Here is a 22,209-nt window from a genome sequence, read left to right on the forward strand (position 1 = left end):
GAATAAAAAAAAAAAAAAAAAGAAAGGTTGAGAGGTGGTAGCATCAGCAATAGAGCAGAATGTGGCTTAGAGAATGGTCAATCTGTGCAGGCCCTCCGAGGTCATGAGCAGTTTCCCTTTTGACTTGAACTGCAGAGCTGTACATTACTCTTGAATTCTCACCTTGCCTTTGGAAAAATAGCCAACTACCACAGATGCGGGCTTTCATAACAGTTCTGTTTTCTGACCTTTGACCTTGAGATCAGGCAGCGGGTCAAGGAGTGAGCGTTCGGCCATCAGCTCCTTGTCAATGGAGTCCTGAAAGCACATGGGGCTGGTGTAGGTACGCGACACTGTCAGATCAGGCTGCAGGGATGAATTAATGAGCAGGGGGTTGGCTGAAAAACATACAAATAAGCAGAAATTACTGTCAACAATTAAGCATCTTTAAGCAACATTTACATGTTCTAGCGGTTGAACGAGACTGACATGTCAATTAAAAACCTAAAGCGTATGTCATAACAAGTCATTTTTATTGTTATGATACCGTCACCAAAAAGATATGGCGCACAATGTCAATTAAAAAAGAAAACAACACTGGGGTGTAGTAACATGCTTTAAGGTGACATCACAGTTTATTGTTCAACCTAAAACGTTGCCACTGAAACGTCTTATTTATTTATTACATTTTCCAGTAATGCTTTTGATTACAGCCTGTGACTTCCAGGGTCAGTACAGGGAACTTGCTTTGTACTTATTAGTAACATAGGTGTAACCCACGGTGCCCCCACAATACATATTTGTTGTTGATAACAATAAGCAAACGCTTCCCCTCTTCTTCTGTTATTCCCCAAAGTTTGCTCATTGCAACAAATATGTATCCGGAAGTACTGTGGAGGCACACGGTTACTAATAAGTAAGCAGTAAGTTCGCTGTACTTACCCACCTTCATGAGGTGCAGGCAGAGGATGTTGCTGTAGCTACATGTACAGATTACAGACATATGTTGCACTGGAAATAAAACACAGGCTCACAGCACTGTGTCGATCAATCAGAAAACACAAAACAGAGAACGTTATTACAGATAAGATAAATCTGCTCATTGCACACTGAAATTATTTTGCGATTTATGACTCATCGACAGCTGTTCCAGCGAGCATGAAATGACAACGGAAGATGCCGCTAAGTAAACGGCGTGGCTCCTCTTAACGAACCAGGAAATGTAAATTGCCGATTTATTTTGTCAGGAATTAGGTAAGCTGTCACACTGACTCATGTTACAGGATATGCGTGCACAAAAGAGGTGAAATGATATGATTGCAGTGTAACTACTGTAGCAATGACACCAGCCTGCAGCATGTAAGGAGGGCAGGACATGCTGGATTTTATGGAGGCTTGGCTGTTTTACTCCCTCCATCGTGAGGAAAAAGGACCAAGATTAAAGCTTTCCCTGCCTCTTGCTATATTATCAAAATGAACTTTATTATGCCCTGCTGAGAGCTGTTGCTGTGGCGACCCGGTAAAAACATGCCTCAGTCCGTGGGGCAAAACTCCCCATGTTTCTCAGCTCTGGTGCCTTTACATTTGGAGACGTGTGACCACAAATGCTCCATGGGGTTAAAAATAAAACAAATAAATAAGAAAAGAATACTAACAAACACTAATGAATTACAGTTTTAATACCAGAAGAGCATATATTACTACAAAGTGACACACTGTGCTGATGAGAGATGAACTTTTCCTTAGGCACTAGAAGGAAAGTGAGTGTAATATATGTATGTAAGTATAGCTTGATTGTAAAATTGTATAAGAACACAAAATGTGTTTATTACCAAGTTTCCATGTACGTTTATTGCTTAGGGCATATTGGTTTTTCCAATAAAGGAATAAATGCATGCTGTGCTTTACAGATAGAGCTGCAATTTCTGTGATATTGGACGTTTAGTGCACCACAGCACAGACAGCAAGAATGTCCACAATGGTCCAGTGAACAAAATGGAAACGGTACAGACACTGTGACATTTACAGCATTTAGAAAATTAGCCAAATATAAAGAAATGTATGTTTCGCTACTATGCTTATGCATATTTGCTGTATGTACATATCCTGTCAGTATGAAACCATCTAGCTTGCATTTATGCTGCATGTATAAAATTCCACACACTATTATTAGGTAAATATATGTACAATGAGAATGAAGTGCAATAAAACCAGAACCACATCGTGCCACTGCACAATTTACACTGAAATATAGGTTTCATTTACATTCTATTCAGTGTTGTGTTTTGGGTTGTGCAGGGGCTATTGTATAAAACAAAATACATTAAGCCAATCTTCACATTTCAATTATGATCAGCAAATCGATGAACTGAAAACACACACCATAACACTTGGAACCCACTGTGCTCCACTGTGGGGGCACTTTTTAAAAATCTAATAAAAAAACAAAACAAAAAACAAAACACACACACACACACACTTTAATGAGATGAAGGCAGAGTCTGCTTTGGGTTGAACTGCAGGAGATATTACAGGAGCTCTGCCTCTGACTATCGTACAGCAGCAGGAATGATAGTTTGGTTTCAAATCCACTCTCTAATTTATGAGTTGTCTTAGGGTAATTACGCACAAGTCAAACAGCGTGCATGTCTTAATTCATTAATTTAATTATCCAGCATAGCACCAGATTCTAGCAAATTAACCACAGAGCTCGTTACACTGGCAAGCTTTAGAATCCCATTATTAATTCACATGTTTTCTCCTTTGCTGAAGGCTGATCCACGGTACAGTACGTAGGGGAAGTGGGCTCGTTCAGTTATGAGGTTCATAGTCTCTGGCTCACCTTGACGAGAGGTCTTGAAGCTGAAGGACTGGAAGCCGCCGGTGAGGGCGGAGGAGTCGATGACATCAACGCCATACTCGCTCTGGCTCCTTCGATAAAGAGTGACAGCGATAATCAGCAGCACCACTGTCACCACCCCCGCAGCAAGGCCTGAATACAACGCCACATCACTGCTGTTCTCCACACCTTGGAAAGTTTAAGCGAGGAAGAGAGAGAAGCACATTTTTCAGCAACTTTTTGCTTTCACTTTTTTTATTTTTTAAGTCTACTACACTTAATTAGGAGGCTAGGAGAGTATTTTATTCCTAGAATAAACTGAAAATCTGTGTTGCTGAGAAAAATCACCTGAGTTGTGAAAGTCTTCTACTGGAGGCGCGCCTACCTTGGTTTCAAACTACTTTAGCGCCTTTTTGTTTTCTATTCCTCGCCTGCCCTGCCTCCTGATACACAGCTCCATGGTTCCATTCTGGAGAGTTAAAGCTACTAATGAGGAACCTCGGAAGGTAGGTGATTATAATCAACCCAGCACCTGACTGTCATTTCAAACACTACTTGGCTCTGGTGTTGGAGGCACTCTGCGTTCCACTGGGATAATGTGACAAAACCAATTCATTAAATTAGCTCATCTGCAATGATTATGCTCTATCTGGTCCCACCAGTACTGCAGCATCCAACTCCACAAAGACAAAGAATGAGTGGGAAATAAACTGGCGGCTAGCTTGTTGTTGAAAGATAATGAGATCTGCGACGAAACAGGACATGCTAAGAAATCCTCTAAGCAGCCTGAAGCTCAAATGAGGAGAAATTGACAAAATATGCAAAGCGGCATTAACAGCTACAGTTGCGGGTTAATTGAGGGCTTGGGAAGTTTTTGGCAGCCATTCGTTTTCCTGTTTCTGACAAACAAAAAATACAACTGTGTTAAAGGACAACTAAGGAGAACATGTGCCCGTGGCTTAGTAGGTATCAAATTGATTTTTCATTGCACAAGCAACACAGCAATGATCAACACATGCGTGGTTCGTTACGATAATGCATAAAGGAAATACTGCACCACAGCAAATGACAACAGTATCACTGGTATTAGTGGAAACTTAAGTATATTCTCAGAAACAAAATTATTTCCTAATAGTTAAGTACAAACCTGTAATGATACTATAGTACATCTACTACAAAAAAAGTGTAGCTTTATTTTTTACAACCCTTCAACAGCATTGCATGGAGCGAGGGCGACATGATCCAACATACACCATGTAATTGTATAAGAGTGGGAGTGGAGGCACAATCTCACTGGCTGCATCTGCAGGTGGAGACATCCAGACACCCCGGACACTGGATGTTTTTAACGTGAATTCATTTCCCCTCTTATCAGCTTTCACACGTGCATCCAAAAGACTTGCATGGCTTGTATTCCCCACTCATTATTCACAAAAAGTAAGTATGGTACCTGTCTGTTAATACATCTGTGTCTGAATTATCGCTGGTTTCTATTTTAAGTGCAGCTGAATTCACAGTGAATCATGCAAAATGTGTTATTTCTCAGAACCATACCTGTCAGGGAGATTTTTTTTTCCCCTTTCACACCACGGTTATACACCAGCCATTAAAATCTATTTAAAGATCTGTTTATTTTAAGGCTGATCTGCCAGTCAGACATATGTATCTCATTTACCGCCAGTTCGCCAATGTCAATGAACCAAACACCTGCAGAAAAGGGTTTGGGGTGTCAGGCCTCTAGATAAAAAACACTTTGAATGGAACGTCCATGTCTAGTAGTGTGGTGTACTAGAACAAGTAGGTATAGCCTGGAGCCAACTAGAAGAAATCAAACAAAAATAAGTAATTTATTATGGTGATGATGACACTCTATAATAAGCAGTGAGACCTTCTGAAAAGCAGAAACAGCCTTTGGCCAACCAGCATCTTTGGTCATTGTATAAAGAGAATCAAGCGTGTTTTTTCAGCCCATGGTTGCTCACAGTGATTTCTACAAGAATAAAAATTACACAACAGAAAGACATTGAAGCCGAGGAGAAACTCACCCTGTGGCTTAGCATCGTGTAGCAACTTTCGATCTGCAAAGACAGAGAAACATCAGAATTTGACATTTCCCTCCGACCTTTCCGACCTAGAAGCGTTTGTTGATTTAATTACGAGGTGCGCTCGCATCCACGCCTACAGTATGCGCGCCGTATGTTATGTATGTAGGGCGGCTGATTAATGAAGACGAATGAGGCTGCTGGTAATGAGCATGATTGCAATGATGATCGTGATCTAGTTCAGGCTGCCAAAAATTATGAGCAGCAAATCTATAATGACACAGTCACTGCACACCGTAGAGCTGACACCAAACATCAGGGATCTTTTTCTCCCTATTAAGAAGTGGAGATAGGTGGTGATGTTACCCACTCTGTGTGCAAAGGCCGCCGGTGCAGTTGTCTGTAGCCAGCGCCACGCCGTCACACAGCCGTCCTCCATGTTTGGGCTCCGGAGCGGTGCACTCTCTGCTGCGCTGCCTCTCACAGTCTGAACTACACGCAGACCACACGCTCCACTCTCCCCAACTTCCATCAACTGAGGGACAAGACACAAATACAGATGTTTCATAGTTCAAGGACACAGATTGGATTTACACAGGGCATTGTCATCCTTATTTAAAAGATTCACACATCAAACCTAGAAAGGGTCTTTTAGCATCGCTTTACGACTAAAAGACTTTCAAGGTAACAGCTGTAATTCTAACTGTATACAAATCCTTTTCTTCCTGGGATTGCTAAATGTTATGCTGTCTTACTTACAGGTTATACAGTACCATACTCTCAGTCTTCTTTCCACCTCCAAATGCTCTAAAAGTTCTCCTTTTTTCTTGCTAATCGAAAAGCAAATATACCCTGTTTGTGTTCAAGCTTCGATGCACGGAAAGAATCCTTCAGAAGGAGGCAGTTGGCAACGAGGAGATAATATTTGGAGGAGTGTACTTTGGAAGAGTGTCTTCTCCTGATAACTTTTCCCCATAAACCTGATGAGAGTTTCCCTTTATTCTGTTGCTGTGGTTGAAGTCATAAATTTGGGTTATTCTAGGAAAAAAAGAAAAACACTTGGGCAGAGCAGATTACACAGCAGTTTTGATAACTGGAACTGCTGCTCCACTCTTCGTCCCACAACCTAAACTTCTGCTGTTTGTTTTGCTCTCTCTCTCCCTCTCTCTCTCTCCCCCTCTCTCTCTCAGGTTCTCTTCATCCTTTTTTTCCACCCATCTCTTCGTGTCCTCTCTCTATTTATTCACCCTTTTTTTAAAAAGGTCCACTGCACTATATTTTAGATAAAAGCCACTGTCACAGTCAGAACTGAAGCTGTGTGATGCATTCAAGCAGATGCTCCTTTCTGTTTAATCTCTCGTTTTTTCTTAACATTTACATTGATACTCTTAGAATTCACTTCTTAATTGAGGGAAACCTATGCTGATGCATTGGAGGAGCTGGATGGAGGAGTGGGCTTTCAAACAGCAGTTTTTGTTAAAAGAAACAACTTCATTTTGGGAAATATACTTTTTTTATGCCAAGAGTTAAACGAGATGATCAATACAACTCTCAGGCTCGTCCAAAAAGTCTATGAGAAGGAGGCAGCAGGAAGTTAACTGAGCAGAAAGTCTGCAAGCAGAAGAGAACAGCTAGTTTTGGTCCTGTGCAAACTTAAAAAAAAAAAATCTGATAAACATGTCATATCTCGTTTGACAAATCCTGACAAAGCGCAAAAACAATAATCTCTGGTTCTGTGCTCAACCCTCCCTTGGCCTAGCACACAACTGTATAAACCAGTCAAGAATTTGAAATTAAAAAATTAAATATGGGTAAATAGAGAGAACAAATTTGAATATAAACAATATAACAAATCTCATCTACAAGGAAGATTTTCAAATGAGAATTTGCATAATGCATGTGTACTGATACTGACAATAAGTGCAAAATGAGTGTAATAGAGTTTAAAGTCAGTATGTGACACTGTGATGATTGTTTTTTTTTTTTTATATTGTGTGGATCCCCGCTGCCTTTCTTTTGGTGAGAGCATGATTCGGAAAAGCCTCCCCTCAGAAGGTCAGTAGACGAGTGCCACCTTGCCTTTGCCCATCTCCATTAAATTGAACGAGCGAAATAAAATTGTTGTCAAACAAAACAAAAGATATGCAGGTACAGTAACTTGTTGCAACCGCCATCGCAGGCTGAGTGCGTACCTCACAAGGTGCTGCCCCCAGGTCAATTTCACATTCTTTACATACAGTACAGTGCGTAGGGAATGAAATATCTCATTCAGTGAAATTACAGATTGATACTGAGTGTAATGTGTCATTTTGTGTGCTTCAGAAGTGCAGCTACGTGGATTGTGTTGCCAGCACAAAGATGTGTTTGGAGCCCGGGTAGCTGTTTTCCCCTGTTTCCAGTGTTTATGCAAAGCTAACGCCTGCAGGCTATAGCTTCATATTTAACTGACAGATAAAGGAGTGGTATCAATCTTCTTATCCAACTTTTGGCAAGAAAGCAAATAAGTGATTTAATCCAACTGTGGCACTTTTTTCCCAAAACCAATGCACTGCTGTCAAGTGCTTGCACCACTGAAGTCACTTCTAAGCCTACGCACAAACAGCGACTTACCTGGACACAGGGTGTTGCAGGTGCTTTTCTGCACCGACATGCCCTCGCAGAACGCTCCCCCGTTGAGAGGAGCAGGATTTGTGCAAGTGCGGGAGCGTTTCTGCACACCGCGACCACAGCGGACATTACAGGGGGACCAGTCTGTCCACGAAGACCAGCCACCGTTCACTGTGTGCGGCCAAGGGAGGAAGAGAAAGAGACGAAATAGATGCTGTGGTGCGTGAATGAAAATGGCCTACGTTCTGTGGTTAACAATATGTTTTCTGTCGTGAAACATAGCAGCACCGGAGTGACTGCATCAAAGGAGTTCACTCGCAGGTGACAGTAGAGAGTCTTATCAGGAAAAAAAAGATGATTGATGGTGTCTTTGCTTCTGTGCACTTTTTTCACGAATATGAGGCCTGAAAAAAGGCAGGATGATTGACTAATCAGCTCATTTGACATTATATAAAAAGAAGAAATACTACTACTCTGACATTATTCCAGAGTGTGAGGCTACTGGGAGTAGTAAGCCTGTCAGAGACATCATTAGCATTATGGAAATTAATGATTGATGGGTTGCAGCTACAGCACGTCAGAAAGTATCAAACGCATTCCTACAGCAGCTAAATGTCCTGGCTGAAATAACTAAAGCCAACAGGATGAGAGGTCAGTAAAACGAGCCCGGAAACACTGCAATTAACAAGGTGTTTCAGCGGTTGTGAGGGGAGGCAGTGCTAGCGTGACATTATGATTTCCCTTTTTCTCCTTTGTCTCAGCGGTGCTCTCCTCTGGGCTGTAAAAATGCTCCAAACAGCGTCGGCTGGCCTGCAGCTATATGTTTTACACAAGGTGTTTAGTGCTGGCAGATAAAAGCAGGGGGGGGGGAGTTGTGACAGCCCATGTCGCTTTCTTTCCATCATTAATAATTGACTTCTTGTAAATATTGTGCCTGTGTCGTCTTGTTTTTACACATGAGGGATCACTTGCCCATTACCTGCTCATTAGACTCTCGTGTGATAAAAGGCCACACGCTGTGGCCGAGCACTGCTTTTTATGTTAATGACTTTGGGGAATTTGCTCGAGGTGCCAATTTGACAGCCTGACTCTGTAATGGAAACTGATATTATGATGCAGGCCAAAAGCTGTCGGACATTGTTGTGTCTTTGCAAAACGGAGTTAGAACCTAACATCATTTGCACAATAAGGCAAATCCTATCTGGAATTCGATGTCTTACCGTAGACTACAACTGCAGCTGTGGCACTGCGTCTTTTGGCCACAATGTTGCTGGAAACACAGGTATAGTTTCCCGAATCAGAGAGACGGGCTTCTGAGATGATGAGGCTATGGTCTCCCCTTGTAACAATGACACCATCCAAGCTCAACGGCTCATCGTTTTTCAGCCACTCCACCTTTAAACAACAGACAAAATGCTGTGCATTAGTAATTCCAATTATAGACATCAACACATTCAAAGATGTGGAATAGTTTTATTGACCAACATAGAATATTGTTCATGATGGATTTACGATGATTGATGAGTAACTTTTACAATATAGCATCGGTTCTTCTCTTCTCAGGCACAAATGTCTAACAATAAAGGCAATTTGGGGGTTGAGTAAATAATTTAACTAAACGTCATCCAGTACTTTTAGCCGGCAGTTTAAAATGTCATTATATGTAGTATTCGATATTCAGGGTGCAACTATGAAACAGGAGTTTTGTGGAGCTTTGGCATTAAAGTGTGCAACTTGGGCTAGTGCTAGTGAGACTCCGTAAAGTATACTCCAGCCACAACATTACTACCACCTAGTGGTTTTAATACAGACACCTAATTTAAAATGTTTTAAATAAAAATATTATGAACTAATAAATGCTGATGTATCAATATTGGTTAACCACCTGTCAGTACACAGTGATGGTTGACGCTATTGTTTTTATTAATTACCGTACATGTTTTGCCACAGTTACTATAATCAGTAAAACGTAGATAATCTGCTTAGATAGAAGCAGAAAGTGCAGAATTTGTTGTGATTGGTCGGTGGGCTGAGCCTCGCTCAAAAGGCTTTTTAAAGACAAATATCCAGAAATAGAATTCTGAATTGAAAATGGTGTAAATCCTACCGTCATGCACGTTTGTTAAAACAGTTTAAGACAAACGTTTTTTTTGTTTGTTTCTAATTATTTGTGGTGCTGTTGAATTGCATTATTCACAGAGCTTATTTAGCGTAGTCTGAAAAAACAACACCTGTCAGCATCACTACATATGGTCTACTCGGTTACTGCTCTAAGTGAGACGACACAGTCTGATTGCAAGATTAGAGGTTTTTGGGAAGCGTGTCACACGAGCAACATCCACTCGGAGGGAGTGGTGCAGTAGGTAGGTCACATCCTCCACCGTTACCAATTCAGTGGCCGTGTAGTGAGCGAAAGTAATAAGGAATTACAAAATAAAGGACGCTCTGTTGATGCTCCTCGCCTCGCATGACTGGCCCTGTAAATTGCTATTAATGTGCCACTGGCTTGAGCTTTTCATTGAGAGCGACGAGCTGGGCATGAGGGAGTGGAGTTTGATTTATGGCAGTGTATTTGAGGATTAAAAACTCCGCCCCACTGGGACCTCCGTGTGTTTGTGCACGGGGTTGTACTCAAGTGTGTGTGTTTGTTGAGAGTGTCCATTTGCCGGGGGAATATAACAACAGCCAGCAAACCCACAGATTGCTTTGCTTTTTTCGAGAGAACCCTGGATGAAAAAAATTGAGCTGAGAAATCAATAAATCAGGCGTCGTGTTGTCACAAGCGTTCCCCCCCCCCCCCCCCCTCCTTTTGATGGCCCAAGAAGTCTTTCATCATGTGCCTTTAATTTAACTTTTTTCATCATGTGGCCCCACAGCTTTGAAAACAAAAAGACCAGCCCTAGTTGGGGGGGGGGGCACATCAGTCATTCTATCAGTCCTTCTCTTTATATTCTTGCCTTCACTCTTTCACACCTTCAGTGTCTAATGAAGCCCTGTGTTGCCATCCATGCTGCATTACATTCACAGCTGCTGACATCAATCTACTCAATTATGGAGGCAGTCAGTTTCAACCTTCCACAGCGGAAAGAAAACGATGCGATTTTCTTTTGTTAATTGCTCAAAATTCGCTTATTTCATGATTTGTATGCACTTTAAATGTTTATGTATGCAATTGCATTTTAATCCTGTCCTTTGCCTCGAGCACTGTAAAACTATCAGTATATCAGCCTATCTATATACAGCAGATAGATATACTGTAGAGTCTAACGTCTGGAATTGCTGAGCTGGTATTCCTCTGAATTTACATTTCCCTTCTCGAACTGAACATGGTCCTAGTAACTGTGAAGGAGGGAATTGTGCTTTATCGCCTTCTCTGCAGCTTCTGTCATTAAGGGATGACAGAAATGAGCCTAAACTGCAGAAGTATAACACAGTGATACCGATGCTGAACCAGGCGAAGGACTTTTTAAACTGACCGACAGGTTATCTGGTGTTAAACAAGCAATAAATCACATTTAGCGCAAAGAGTCACACTATAGTTTCCAGTATTTTATTGCTTTACTTGAAAATTTTTACTCAACCAAACAAAGCACAAAAACCGCATGTTATTTAAAGTGCCTGAGTTGTTGTGATGTGGGAAAAAGGCTGCCTTAATTAAAAAGGGGTGAAGTTGGTCACTAACATTATTCAAAGAACATAAGTACACATACAGTGTGCAATTATGCAAGTTCAGCGTCGAAAGGTCGGTTTTATAACCATTGAAACACTCAGGGCTCTGAGTTTGAGTATATCAAATTACTTGTAAATGCACTTCCAGTTATTTAATAAAAAAAACTAAAAAAACTAAACTCAAACTAAGAAGTATTTTACTGCAGGCCACTCTAAATAAGCGAGCTGGATGCTGAATTGATAATTAACCCCTAACCCTTTGTCCCCTCCCGACACATATTCAGATGGGACGCAGTTGTGCGAGTGCCAAAATTGAACTTGACAGGTACCGAGATTTAACCATTATGTTTTAGAATTAAATATATTTCAACATTTAGAGGATAATATGTCACCTCAGGAAATTCAGAGTAAACCCTAATGCTTTGCCTACAGCCAAAGTCTAAAGATGGGCTACACTGCATTACATAAAACTATATATATATTTTTTCAATTACACATAACTTGTAACATAGTGTCGTGAAAAAATAACGAGCTGAATAAATGAAGCCACACACACTTTGCTGTGCATTAAATTTGCGTTCCTCATCCGGCAAAATTACTAGCATCCTTTACGGTATGATACAACAAAATACAATTAATGTATTATCTTACCCTTGAGCTGAATCAATAATTATCTGACAAGGTCCTAAGAAAAGCGAACACTGAAAGCTCAATTATGGCAGGTATATTGCAGAGGAATTGAACTGCATTATATTTTATTATATTGGAGGTGTATGGCTGTCCACCCCCAGTGCCTAGTTAATTATACATTACAGTAAAGAAGGAAAAAAAAAAATCTATCACATATCTGTGATATGTTACGAGATCTAATGTCTGAAATTAGGGTCAACGAAATTATAGCCCTTGTATCTTTTTAGACGGAGAGCAAACAATCAAACTTTTTCTAACTTCCTATTAATGCAATGCCAACTAAAGTTAATGGAATCTAGACGAGGTTTGATCCTTGCCAGTAAGGAAGCACTTATGACTCCAGAGGTGGCAGATGTGAGCATTAAACCTGCTCCACACACAACGGATTAGAATAAAAAAAAAACCTGGCTACAGTAGTTGGTAGATTTCACGCAACATGCTCTTCACTCTATGTAGAGGTACAGTATGCGGTAAATACACAGATGCAGTAGGTGAGATACTGAATCGTCTGGGCTCCTTGTAAACCTCGGCTCAAGCTCACTGAAAGTACTGTGTGCCAAGGTGATGCTGGACAACCTACCTGCCTCCCTCATTGCACACGTTTTCTGTGAGCTGTTTTTTTAGACTATTGCCATCTTGTTTGCACTGCTTCTAAAAGCACTTCTGGTTAGATGCTAACTGCATTTTGGTCACCTTGTACCATAACAATGTGCAAAGGCAATAAAGTTTAATTTAATCGTAGGAGTTTTATCATTTGGTTAAAGTATCCCCACATATTTAAGTGCTTAACAATAATTAAAAGTGGTCGGCAAATGTGACCAGTGATTTTATGTGGAATCATTTTGCTACTTGGATTTTAAGACAGTTCTATAAGTAACGTGCTGCTTGATATTCAACCTCTACTTTCACCTTTTTTTTTAATCTCTTTTTGTAATATGAAGCACTTATTGGATTCTGCCAGTCCAACTTGTTCTTCTTGTTCTATAGGGTTAACTTCAATACCAGGGCTGTTATTATGCTAATTTAAAGTCTATATTTGTCACTGCCTTGAAACTCATTTGGATACATTTTGTGCGAGGTAACATCAGGCGAGGAATTACCTGATAGTAGAATCAGTTATGTCGTCTCTCGCACATACAAAGCTGGTGAACATTTTTTTATTTTGTGAACTCATTTTTATTAGTGAACTAACATTCATAATAATAATTACTATTTAATACAGATCTATCTAAATTTAAAAACTGTAACAAAAACCCCGTGACCCCTCATCACATTAACCGCGGTATAAGTAACTTTTTATATCTTTGGAATTTCTTCATCAATGGAATAGTAATGAAATAAAATAAGCAATGAGTTGAAGGAGGGAGGAAGGACGCAGTTGCTGTGTGAACTCCTGGGTTTCTAATTTCACCAGGATTAGCTCAAGTATGAAGTATTTAAGAGCGCTGTACGTCTGCTAGAATCTCGAGACCGCACTTAAAAAGACAACAACTTTCCAATCAATTCTTTTTAAGTTGGTATTGATATCAAGCGCTTGGTGTTTGAGTACTGAAGTATCGATTCCCGTGGCATCGATCTGCCCTTCACTACGGATCATTCACTCACCCTCTGTGCGGTGCCGTTGAATTGTTTGGGATGCTGTGTCCTTCATCCCACTGCTGACTCTATTGCTTTATGTTCTGTCTTTGCTTAAAAAGCCCATTCTGTGAGTTCTAGCAACAAAGATATTTTTGAACGTGTGATGAGAATGTGTATGCGTTCGCAGGGAAGAGTGAATCAGTGCTGCAGCCATCCCCCAAACAAAATATGTCTTTTGTGTCACATTTCACACATTTAAGCTTATGGAATTTTATTATTTTTTTTCCCCAAACGAGTTCCCAGCTCCCTCGCTGGAAAACCGAGCAGCGGAAGCAGCAGGTTCCTAATCGCATTGTTGTAAAAACCATAGGCCCTTCGGGAGGAGAAAGTGGACAGAACAAGTAGGAAGGTGTGACTTCATTAAGCTTCAGCCTCAGCCGCCGTCTTCTTCTATAGTCCTTCTGTGATCACAGCAATAGAGTTTTCTTTTCAGAGCTCTTGTGTCTGCATTGTTACGCTAAAGTAAATGAAAATAATGTTCTTGTACTGTGGCCACTCTTTCCGTCTCATGTTGTCGTCTTGATTTCTCTCTCTCTCTCTCTCTCTCTCACTCTGCCCCTCCTTTACTGTCTTCCAGAGTGCACTGCAGGAAGTCTGTAAAGTGTGTTTGTATAGCGTGTGATCTGCATTCAGTGTTGCTCCTGGAGTCTCCCTTCAGGGGAAAAGCGATAGAGAGATGCACATGCTGATGAGAAGGCAGGGACAGGACAGACTCCAATGAGCCTGATAAGCCAGTGCCGGGGGAGGACAGGAAACGGATTTGCTTAATTGGCAAATTTGTTCCACTTAGATAGCAGCATCCAGTGTTGAACTACTTTGCACCTAACCCAGTCGACCAGGCCTTACGGCAAGTCTGCTGGTGTTTGGGGTGCTGTCAAGGTCACAGCGCTGACCGTTTAAAAATGAAAACGGATCCGCACCGTGTCCCTGTAAAAGTTTCCCCTGTAACTTTTGTCCTGTTTAGTTAAACGGTTCATTTCTCACCTGTGGAGAGAGAGCAAATAAAATGTGCTCAGGATGTATTGAAAAGCAGCATCAACTGGTCAGCAGGGGATCCGTGAATTTCACTTTTCTGATAGCTTCAAGCTGTTTGAAGATGTTGAGATGAGAGAACCAGAAGGCCTGTAGGAGTGTGTGTTTATTTCTAGAAAGGTATCATCCTAAACCTGATGCCCAGAAAAACGCCGTCCTGTTCAAGTCCAGTTCCCCCATGCATCCGGCCTAAACGCTCAGCTATTCTGACAGTGAATGTAATGACCCACATTTACAATGATTTAAATGGGAAGTGAAAGTGACACGAAGACAATTACAAAGCATTGCAGTAGGTTTTGTTCCATCTGATTCAATTAGAGTTGAGTTTCTAGCAGCCTCCTCCTTTCCCTCCCTGCATGTGCGCACCCTCCCCATCTCCCCTCACTCATGTATGGCCTTTTCTCAGCATTTTCACGAGATCCCCTTAAACAAATGAGCCCTCCAAATTTGACAGCGGCATATTCTAGAGGTGAGGGGGGTAAGCCTCTGTCACGTCCTTCATTTATGTCCCCACCGTCTCTAGGAATATTATGTTTCCCAATGAATAAAATTAGATGCAAGACTTGATGATTAGTTGCTCCTAATATCTTGGTGGTTTCTTTGCAATGTTATAGGAAACCTGGTTTCCTTTTCGTGTGTATAATAAATATAATAGGTTTTGTCTTTTACTCATACTCAAACTCAGCTCAGCTGGGATGTGTCAAAAACATAATGAATCAGTTATTTATTGACATGACATGACACTGTAGTTTCCATAAAGGTTGTAAAAAAATCTAAGGGCATTTTCACACCTGATAAAAAAAAAAAGAAAAAGGTTTGTGTTTTTGTTACATTGCACACTTTGTCTGGTTAGTTTGGGTTTCACCTGTGCACGTCCTGTCACCATCACAGGCTGTTTCTTATGGTCGGACCTGTTCGTAGTGCTGAGCAGCTGAGCAACAACAAAGACACATCACGCTCTGTAATAATTTGTTCAACACTTTTTTACGCTCAGCTAAAATAATGTTCACAACCACTTTTTTTTCCCCCCCATATAATGCACCGATGGATGAAGGACCTGTGACTGACAGCTCCTTTTAGGCTGACTTTAAGAAATACTATGTGTTTAATGGTTCATATTTGACTGCACCAGGTATGAATCTGCATTGCTTTTAAAATAATTATTAAGAGATTAACTTTATTGTATGCAAATATTTATATATTTATATGGAATGCCGATACAAAAGTATCAACATTAAAATGAATACCTATTTTAAACTTGAATCTATGTTGTTAAAAAAACACAGCCAAGTAAAAAAACTAATTAGCCATCTCATCTCTTGTCACCAGTAAAATGAAGCAGGCTTAAGTTGCAGCCTCTGTGGTCTGACTTACTGTGTGCACGGATTATTGCCTCGATCACGTATGGGACAGATAAAATGGCCTTCTCTGATTTTCATTAACATCCTACACAGAAGCCCGGTAAACTCCCAGGTGGCTTAGTTACAGAAAGATTCCGATAAAGTTGCCCCCTCGCTCACTGTTAGTGTTTTGTCACGGAGAACATGAACAGTGCAGTGACGTAAGGAGATTTCAAGCTGTAAAGTCGGCTCTACAGTATTTATGTGTTACAACAGCATGCAAAGTAGGAACTCATTTTACTTGCAGCTTTTCAACGGAGGGTCCGCAATGAAAACGAACTGTTCTCGTTTCTTTAACAACAACAATAACAGCATCAATTTGGGGATCTGTTGCAAGTTGCAGAAATATATATATAAAAAAAAAATGCAAGTAAATGTCATGAAACAAATACGTCTTCCAGCAGAAGTCAACAGATCACAGTGCATCGTGACCTCGATTCCTTAAAACTCAAACTGTAGCTGAGCTTTAGCTTCTCCCTGAGCCAAATTTCACAGTGCTGCTTACAAAAACGGATTTAACCTCTCAGAAATGCCTAAAGTGACAAAAAGAGAAAAGTGCAGCCATCTCCAACTATGCATGTAAGGTTTTTTTTTTTTTTTCCTTCAGTGCAAATCATACTAGAGGGAGCTGGATTTATCCCTGCATTATTTACTATTACCATTCTCTTTGTTAGCTTCAGTCACATTAATGAATGCATGAGCAGTTGCCTATTTGATGACCACAATGCATGTGGGAGACTGGTGGTAAACCAATGCTCCATTTGTGTGATTTGAATCATTCATCGCGCGCACGCACAAACACGTGCGTGCACAGCCCCACACACACACACACACACACACACACACACACACACACACACACACACACACACACTTTAATGTGCATTGTGTGTCTCATGGAAGGAGCTCATGCTGATCTGAAAGGAATGCAACAGAACCAACAACATAGCCAGTTGGAATAAGGCTCAAGGAATTGCTGAAATTCGGCTAGTTCACATATTTCTTGTGTTCAAAAATGTGAAATATAATAATTTAGATGCTTGCGTCTTTCACTCAATCCAACTAAATAGGAAGCAAAATGTTTAGTGTCAGTGGGGATGTATGTTAACACGTTAAAGCTACACTACTGTGTGTGACTTCATTCAAATATTTTTAGCAGAGTTATACTTCATATAGCAACTTATCTTAACGTGATGAGGTGCTGTCAATGCCTCCCACCGACTCACAGAAAAGCACTGGCAGCAGAGCAGAGATAGCCCTTTCTGAAGGTTCTGAGCGAGACTCATCCTCCTAACCTAAGGTTATTGTGCGTCACAAGCTGATGTGAAAGGATGTCTTGAGCGTTTCTGTGAGACACCATGGGCTTTGAAGCTGCCTCAGTATTCGACACCTTGGGATGATCCTTCACAGCTTTAATGGATACCTTTTGTAAATTAATTGTATAAATAAATTACCATAAATACTGTCTAGTGTGTTTTTATCATCATGGATGTGTATCGCACAGACAAATAAAATAATCCAGATTACACAGTGAAAGACATTACACACGAGTAAAGGGAATTAACTATTAGTTTTAGTTTCAATACTTTAGTGTGGGGACAAAACGACCAAAGAAAGTTGACCAGAAACATGGAGGGTAAAACATGCAGCCAAGGTCTCCAGCTAAACTTGATCTTATGTGGCACCGGCTTTAACCAGTCAGCTTGTAATAGTTCTCCTGTGTTGAACTAAGCGACCTAACACTAGTTTAGCATTAGCATTTCACTGTACATTCAGCTGGTGCATTGGTACAGTCGCTGTATCGTTTAGCATTTAGCTGTAGGTCATATCCAAACATCACAAAGCAAATCGCACTGCACAACAAATAAATTCCTTCCTATTCATGTGTTAAAGAAGAACCAACTGAGCAGCTTTAAGTTAGTCACTAATGGGTTACTGTCCAGATTTTTCTAAACTATGCTAAATGTAATTAAAAGGTTTCACTTAGAGATGAAAAACATTGTGTTCTTCAATGGATCACATTAAAATGACATAACATAACTCATTGGCAAACACAAAAACCTGCCAGTCAGTCTGGGAGTAAAAAGTCCCAAATGTGCACAACATTGACATTTGCTTATAGGGGGATAATTTTGTCTATGAGGTCATGATCGGCCTTTAAGTAAATGCAAAGCTTCAGATGTTTGGGCACAGACGCTTTGATATTGACATATCTGCCTACTGAGCCTCCACGTGAGGGCTCAGCACAACACAGAGCACTCAACAGGACGGTCTGCGAGAGCCTCATTTTATATTCATAGCAAAAATTAAAATGGCAGTGACAGGCGCTCACTTTCAGACGCACGCACACACACACACACACACACACACACACACACCCAGAGATAGCTAACAAGAGAGAGAAGGGAAGATAGTGAGAATGAAAAGAATACATGACATCTAAATAAGTCATAGCTGTACATCCTTTTACATAGCAAACAGAGCTGGATGCCAGTATATGAGGGATCACTCTAACTTGAACAGAGTGTGTCTGAGAAACCAAACGAATGACATCTTCAGCTCATCAACTTGCAGCTCTGGCTTATATAACGCAAACATAAAAAAAAAAAAAAAAAGTGCATGTGTGTTTTTGATTTGCTGTGACTGGAGAGTAGCAAAACACTGTAACGGGAAAACAAGACAGATGACTGCTCCTCTCCAGGCAGCACAGGAGAAAATGTTGCTCGTTTGAAGTGCAAGAAGCCCTCACCTCAGCCACAGGCACTCCCTCTGGGGGACGACAGTGCAACACAATCATGCCATTCAGAGGCACCTCGGTGCCTTGGGGGTCCTGCTCAAAGTTCTTCCTGAGGTCTAGGGAAGAGAATAAACAGCCTGCATTGAAGAACGGCTACAACAGCATGAACGAGAACACAAACATGCTCACGATCAGATTTAGTTTACACATAATCTTCTTTGCTTGTGGCGTGCGCACAGACACAAAGACTGACGCCTTCTACCAAAAGTCCCCCCCCAACCGGATTTAAGAAGAATGACCTTTTCAGAGACAGTGAGGTCAGTCTGGTATCAAAGTGACACAGAATAGCTTACAGGCGATCCGGACAGTGGCCTTGCGGCTCTTGGACGTTCCCAGGTGACTCCAGGCGACACACAGACACCAGTAATCCTCTGGGCCATGGAAGTCCTCCACTTGCTGACGTGACACGTTGATCATCACCTCGCGGATCTTCAGCCCTGAAGACAAGATGGTTGATTGCCTAGATTAGCTTTCATTATATCACAGGGGTGATCAATCAGAGAGATGAAGATGTGTAGGGACAGGATGATGAGTGAAATGCGAATCTGATAAGATTATCAGCAGTAAGCAGATCATTTGCCAGGAGGAGACGCCGCTTGTCAGAGTGCATACATTTCAGGGATTCTGTTTGGACAACTACTTAAATGGGCGGCTCACAGTCGCACAGCTGCCCATTTCATTCGGAGAATTGACACGTCTATACCATTACTGGTCTTTTGATAAACCCCTTCTTAAAGCTCCATTCTGTGAGCCCAAATATCTTCTTTCAAAAACCAAAATCCAGTTTATAGATAAATGGCACTAAACATTTTGCAGTGGATATTAACTGGGAGGAACATATCAGCCTCTTCTTCTTGTTTTAATGTTTCCTTCAAAAACATTTCAAGGGGCCATAATTTAACATAGAAAAGAGAAGCAAAACAGTACAATTACATAGTAGATCTGAACACCAATGCTTTCTATGACAATCAAATCATCTATTTCTGCAGCACAACTTTGAATTAATGTCAGACAGGTCATTCATTAATTTCTGTATATTGTCTGTGATGCAGCCTATAATGAGCTATAGCTGTGAGATGAGCACATTCTGAGACAACTGATGGGAATTTAAAAGCCGGGTATTTCAATTATGCCAGACTATGCACAAAAAGGATGACAGGCTCGGACCATTAATGTATAATAGGGCGGTTTTATTGAGTATGCAGGAAATTGCAGCTTTCAACCAATGTATGCGATGTCTGTCTAGCACAATGCAGAAATTCAGCCAGCCAACAGATTTATTAATGTGAATACTGAGTTATGAACAACTAATGTTTGGTGTCTCTGACCTCGTCACTCCCTGCAGCGTTCAATTGAGCCTGCACACAGGGGGGAATGGGAAATGACAATAACAAATAATATGACAATAATAACAATAACAATGACAAGAAAACCCCCCACCAAAGGGCAGATTCAGTGGTAAAAGGTGATGCAGTAAATTCCAGTTAGACTGGAACAGACACATATCAGAATCGCAGCATAAGTTGAGTTGACTGCTTGAACTGATGGAATTAAATTGAACGTTTCACTTATTGATCCCCAGCTGGACATGTAGGACACACCAGTGAGGGTGTAGCTGCCATCAAAGGCAGTATGGGCAACTTGGGGTTCAGTGTGTTGCCTAAGGACACTTTGACGTGAACAGAAGGAGCCGGGGATCAAATGGCTGACCCTGTGATTAGTGGATGACCTGCACTGCCTCCTGGGCCACAGCCACCTTAAAGGGCTTCACTCAGTTTCTAATTACAGCCTGACATGTTTTTCTCTCTTTAGTCCTAAAAGTTTCCAAACAAACTGGGTGGAAATAGATAACGGTGAGTGTTAAATACCCAGCAAGAAAGACAAAGGTGGTTTTTAGATCACAACCGACACTCGCTAAGCAAAGAAAGCGACCTGGCCACAGGTGCTTTGTCAGAAATACAACTGCTGTGTCTGTTTACATGCAGCCTGACAGCGTTAGTTTGTTTGAATAAAAAATGACTCACTCTTTGGCCTATTTACAGTCTGTCACATGCTTTATCTAACTCTGGCTGGTCCTTCTTGTTCCACTATTCCAACTAATACTCACAATGGATCCACTGTCAAAACAATGTTAAAAATAACCACAACTTTTTTGTAGATTTTTTTCTTTTCACGATCAGCTTGGCCACGTGAAGGACCACAGTTCTCCAGAGCCACGGTTTGGTTCAGACGTTGGCTTCTGTTATCACCGACAGTTTGGAACCGTATGGGGCTCTTGGCAAAACACGGGTGACCTACACACTGCTGCGACAGCCCGCTAATGTCAGGCCTTCTACAGTAAATACACACGTGCATACAAAGACAAACGATACGTCCTTTTACATCAGTGGGATCAAAGTACAAAAAAATAACGTTTAAGAGATTTGAATGCTGTGCAGGAAAAGTGAACTTCAACATCCAAAGTGCAAACTATTGACTAAAGAGGTAACTACCAAATAGAAATAAATAGCTGGTGCTAATAATTAATTATTGGTAATTAATTCTACATCTAAAACCGCATCCACAACTATGGAAGCAGGCTGAAATTTTGTGCATTTTCTTCACAGCTAACAAGTCGAGCCTCACAACACATCTCACGGCAGCTGTTCAAAAATCACTGTAAAGCTCGGCCTCTCGTGGCTTATTGCTTAATTACGCAGCCCTACACGTGTAAAGGAGTTGTCTCTCCACAGGCTTTTGCCATCATGCCGTACACTGCAGACAGCAGCTTAGACGTGGGCAGGGATTAAATGAAAACTAATAATGCGAAATGAAAGGTTATCAAAGGAAGCCTAATGAAGTAATGTAAAATGTTCTCTGAAGACACTGTAATCCTTTGCAATGACTGACTGATATTATGTACTACACACACACACACAGACACGCTCACACACACACACACTCCAGCTTCCATCACTATAAATTAGAGACTTAATCAACCTGCCTGATTAGTCGGAGTTAAGATCTAACTACAGGAGTATTAAAACAAAACACTATACATTAGCGAGGGGCAAACTTGTCATCACATCTTGAGAAATATGCTGTGTAAGCACATTCCTGGGGCCCAGCTCTTTGGTCTCCGTGTACTCAAAGGTTGTTATTGATGACGTGCTCTGTGCGAAAGCACAGCGCATCGTGACGTTTGGCAGTAAAACGGCACGAGTGCGGTTTCGGCCTCTTTCTCCGACGTTGATCGCGGGTATTACAGGACAGTAGATGGGAAACCTGATGAGCTACGGTTAGAAAACCTTTCCAAAGTAAAACAGAGTGTTCAGACAGTCTACTCAGATGTTCGATGTGTTTTGTTTTTTTTCATAGCGAAACACGCGTAAGATGATGATGCAATGCATTTTGACTTGTGTTTTCCTCGTGAAAAACTGATTCTCTTTTAACAGATATCAGTGAAAGAACCCCAGGATCTGTGGTGTATTAGAGATATGTAGAGACTTGTAAATGTATCTCAGAATAGTAGAGTGT

General features: G+C 41.1%; 1 protein-coding gene across 9 annotated transcripts in view; it reads right to left on the reverse strand.

Moving 5' to 3' along the window:
• Positions 1-22,209, reverse strand: part of LOC137103871 (netrin receptor UNC5D-like) — a 131,938-nt gene that overhangs the window by 20,095 nt on the left and 89,634 nt on the right. For 6 of the 9 annotated variants that reach the window (XR_010911611.1, XM_067484605.1, XM_067484604.1 and 3 more), the window contains exons 3-10: positions 18,987-19,130; positions 18,646-18,749; positions 8,688-8,862; positions 7,471-7,638; positions 5,231-5,395; positions 4,864-4,896; positions 2,822-3,007; positions 228-377 (exon numbers count right to left, since the gene is read on the reverse strand). Coding sequence is in view for 8 of the 9 variants with exons in the window: in XM_067484605.1 (XP_067340706.1) it covers positions 228-377; positions 2,822-3,007; positions 4,864-4,896; positions 5,231-5,395; positions 7,471-7,638; positions 8,688-8,862; positions 18,646-18,749; positions 18,987-19,130 (1,125 nt within the window). In the remaining variant the exon portion in view is untranslated. The remainder of the gene's footprint in view (positions 1-227; positions 378-2,821; positions 3,008-4,863; positions 4,897-5,230; positions 5,396-7,470; positions 7,639-8,687; positions 8,863-18,645; positions 18,750-18,986; positions 19,131-22,209) is intronic. The other 3 variants (XM_067484607.1, XM_067484606.1, XM_067484608.1) reach the window with 3 other exon arrangements.

Source organism: Channa argus, chromosome 18 (assembly GCF_033026475.1).
Source record: "Channa argus isolate prfri chromosome 18, Channa argus male v1.0, whole genome shotgun sequence".
Taxonomy (NCBI): domain Eukaryota; kingdom Metazoa; phylum Chordata; class Actinopteri; order Anabantiformes; family Channidae; genus Channa; species Channa argus.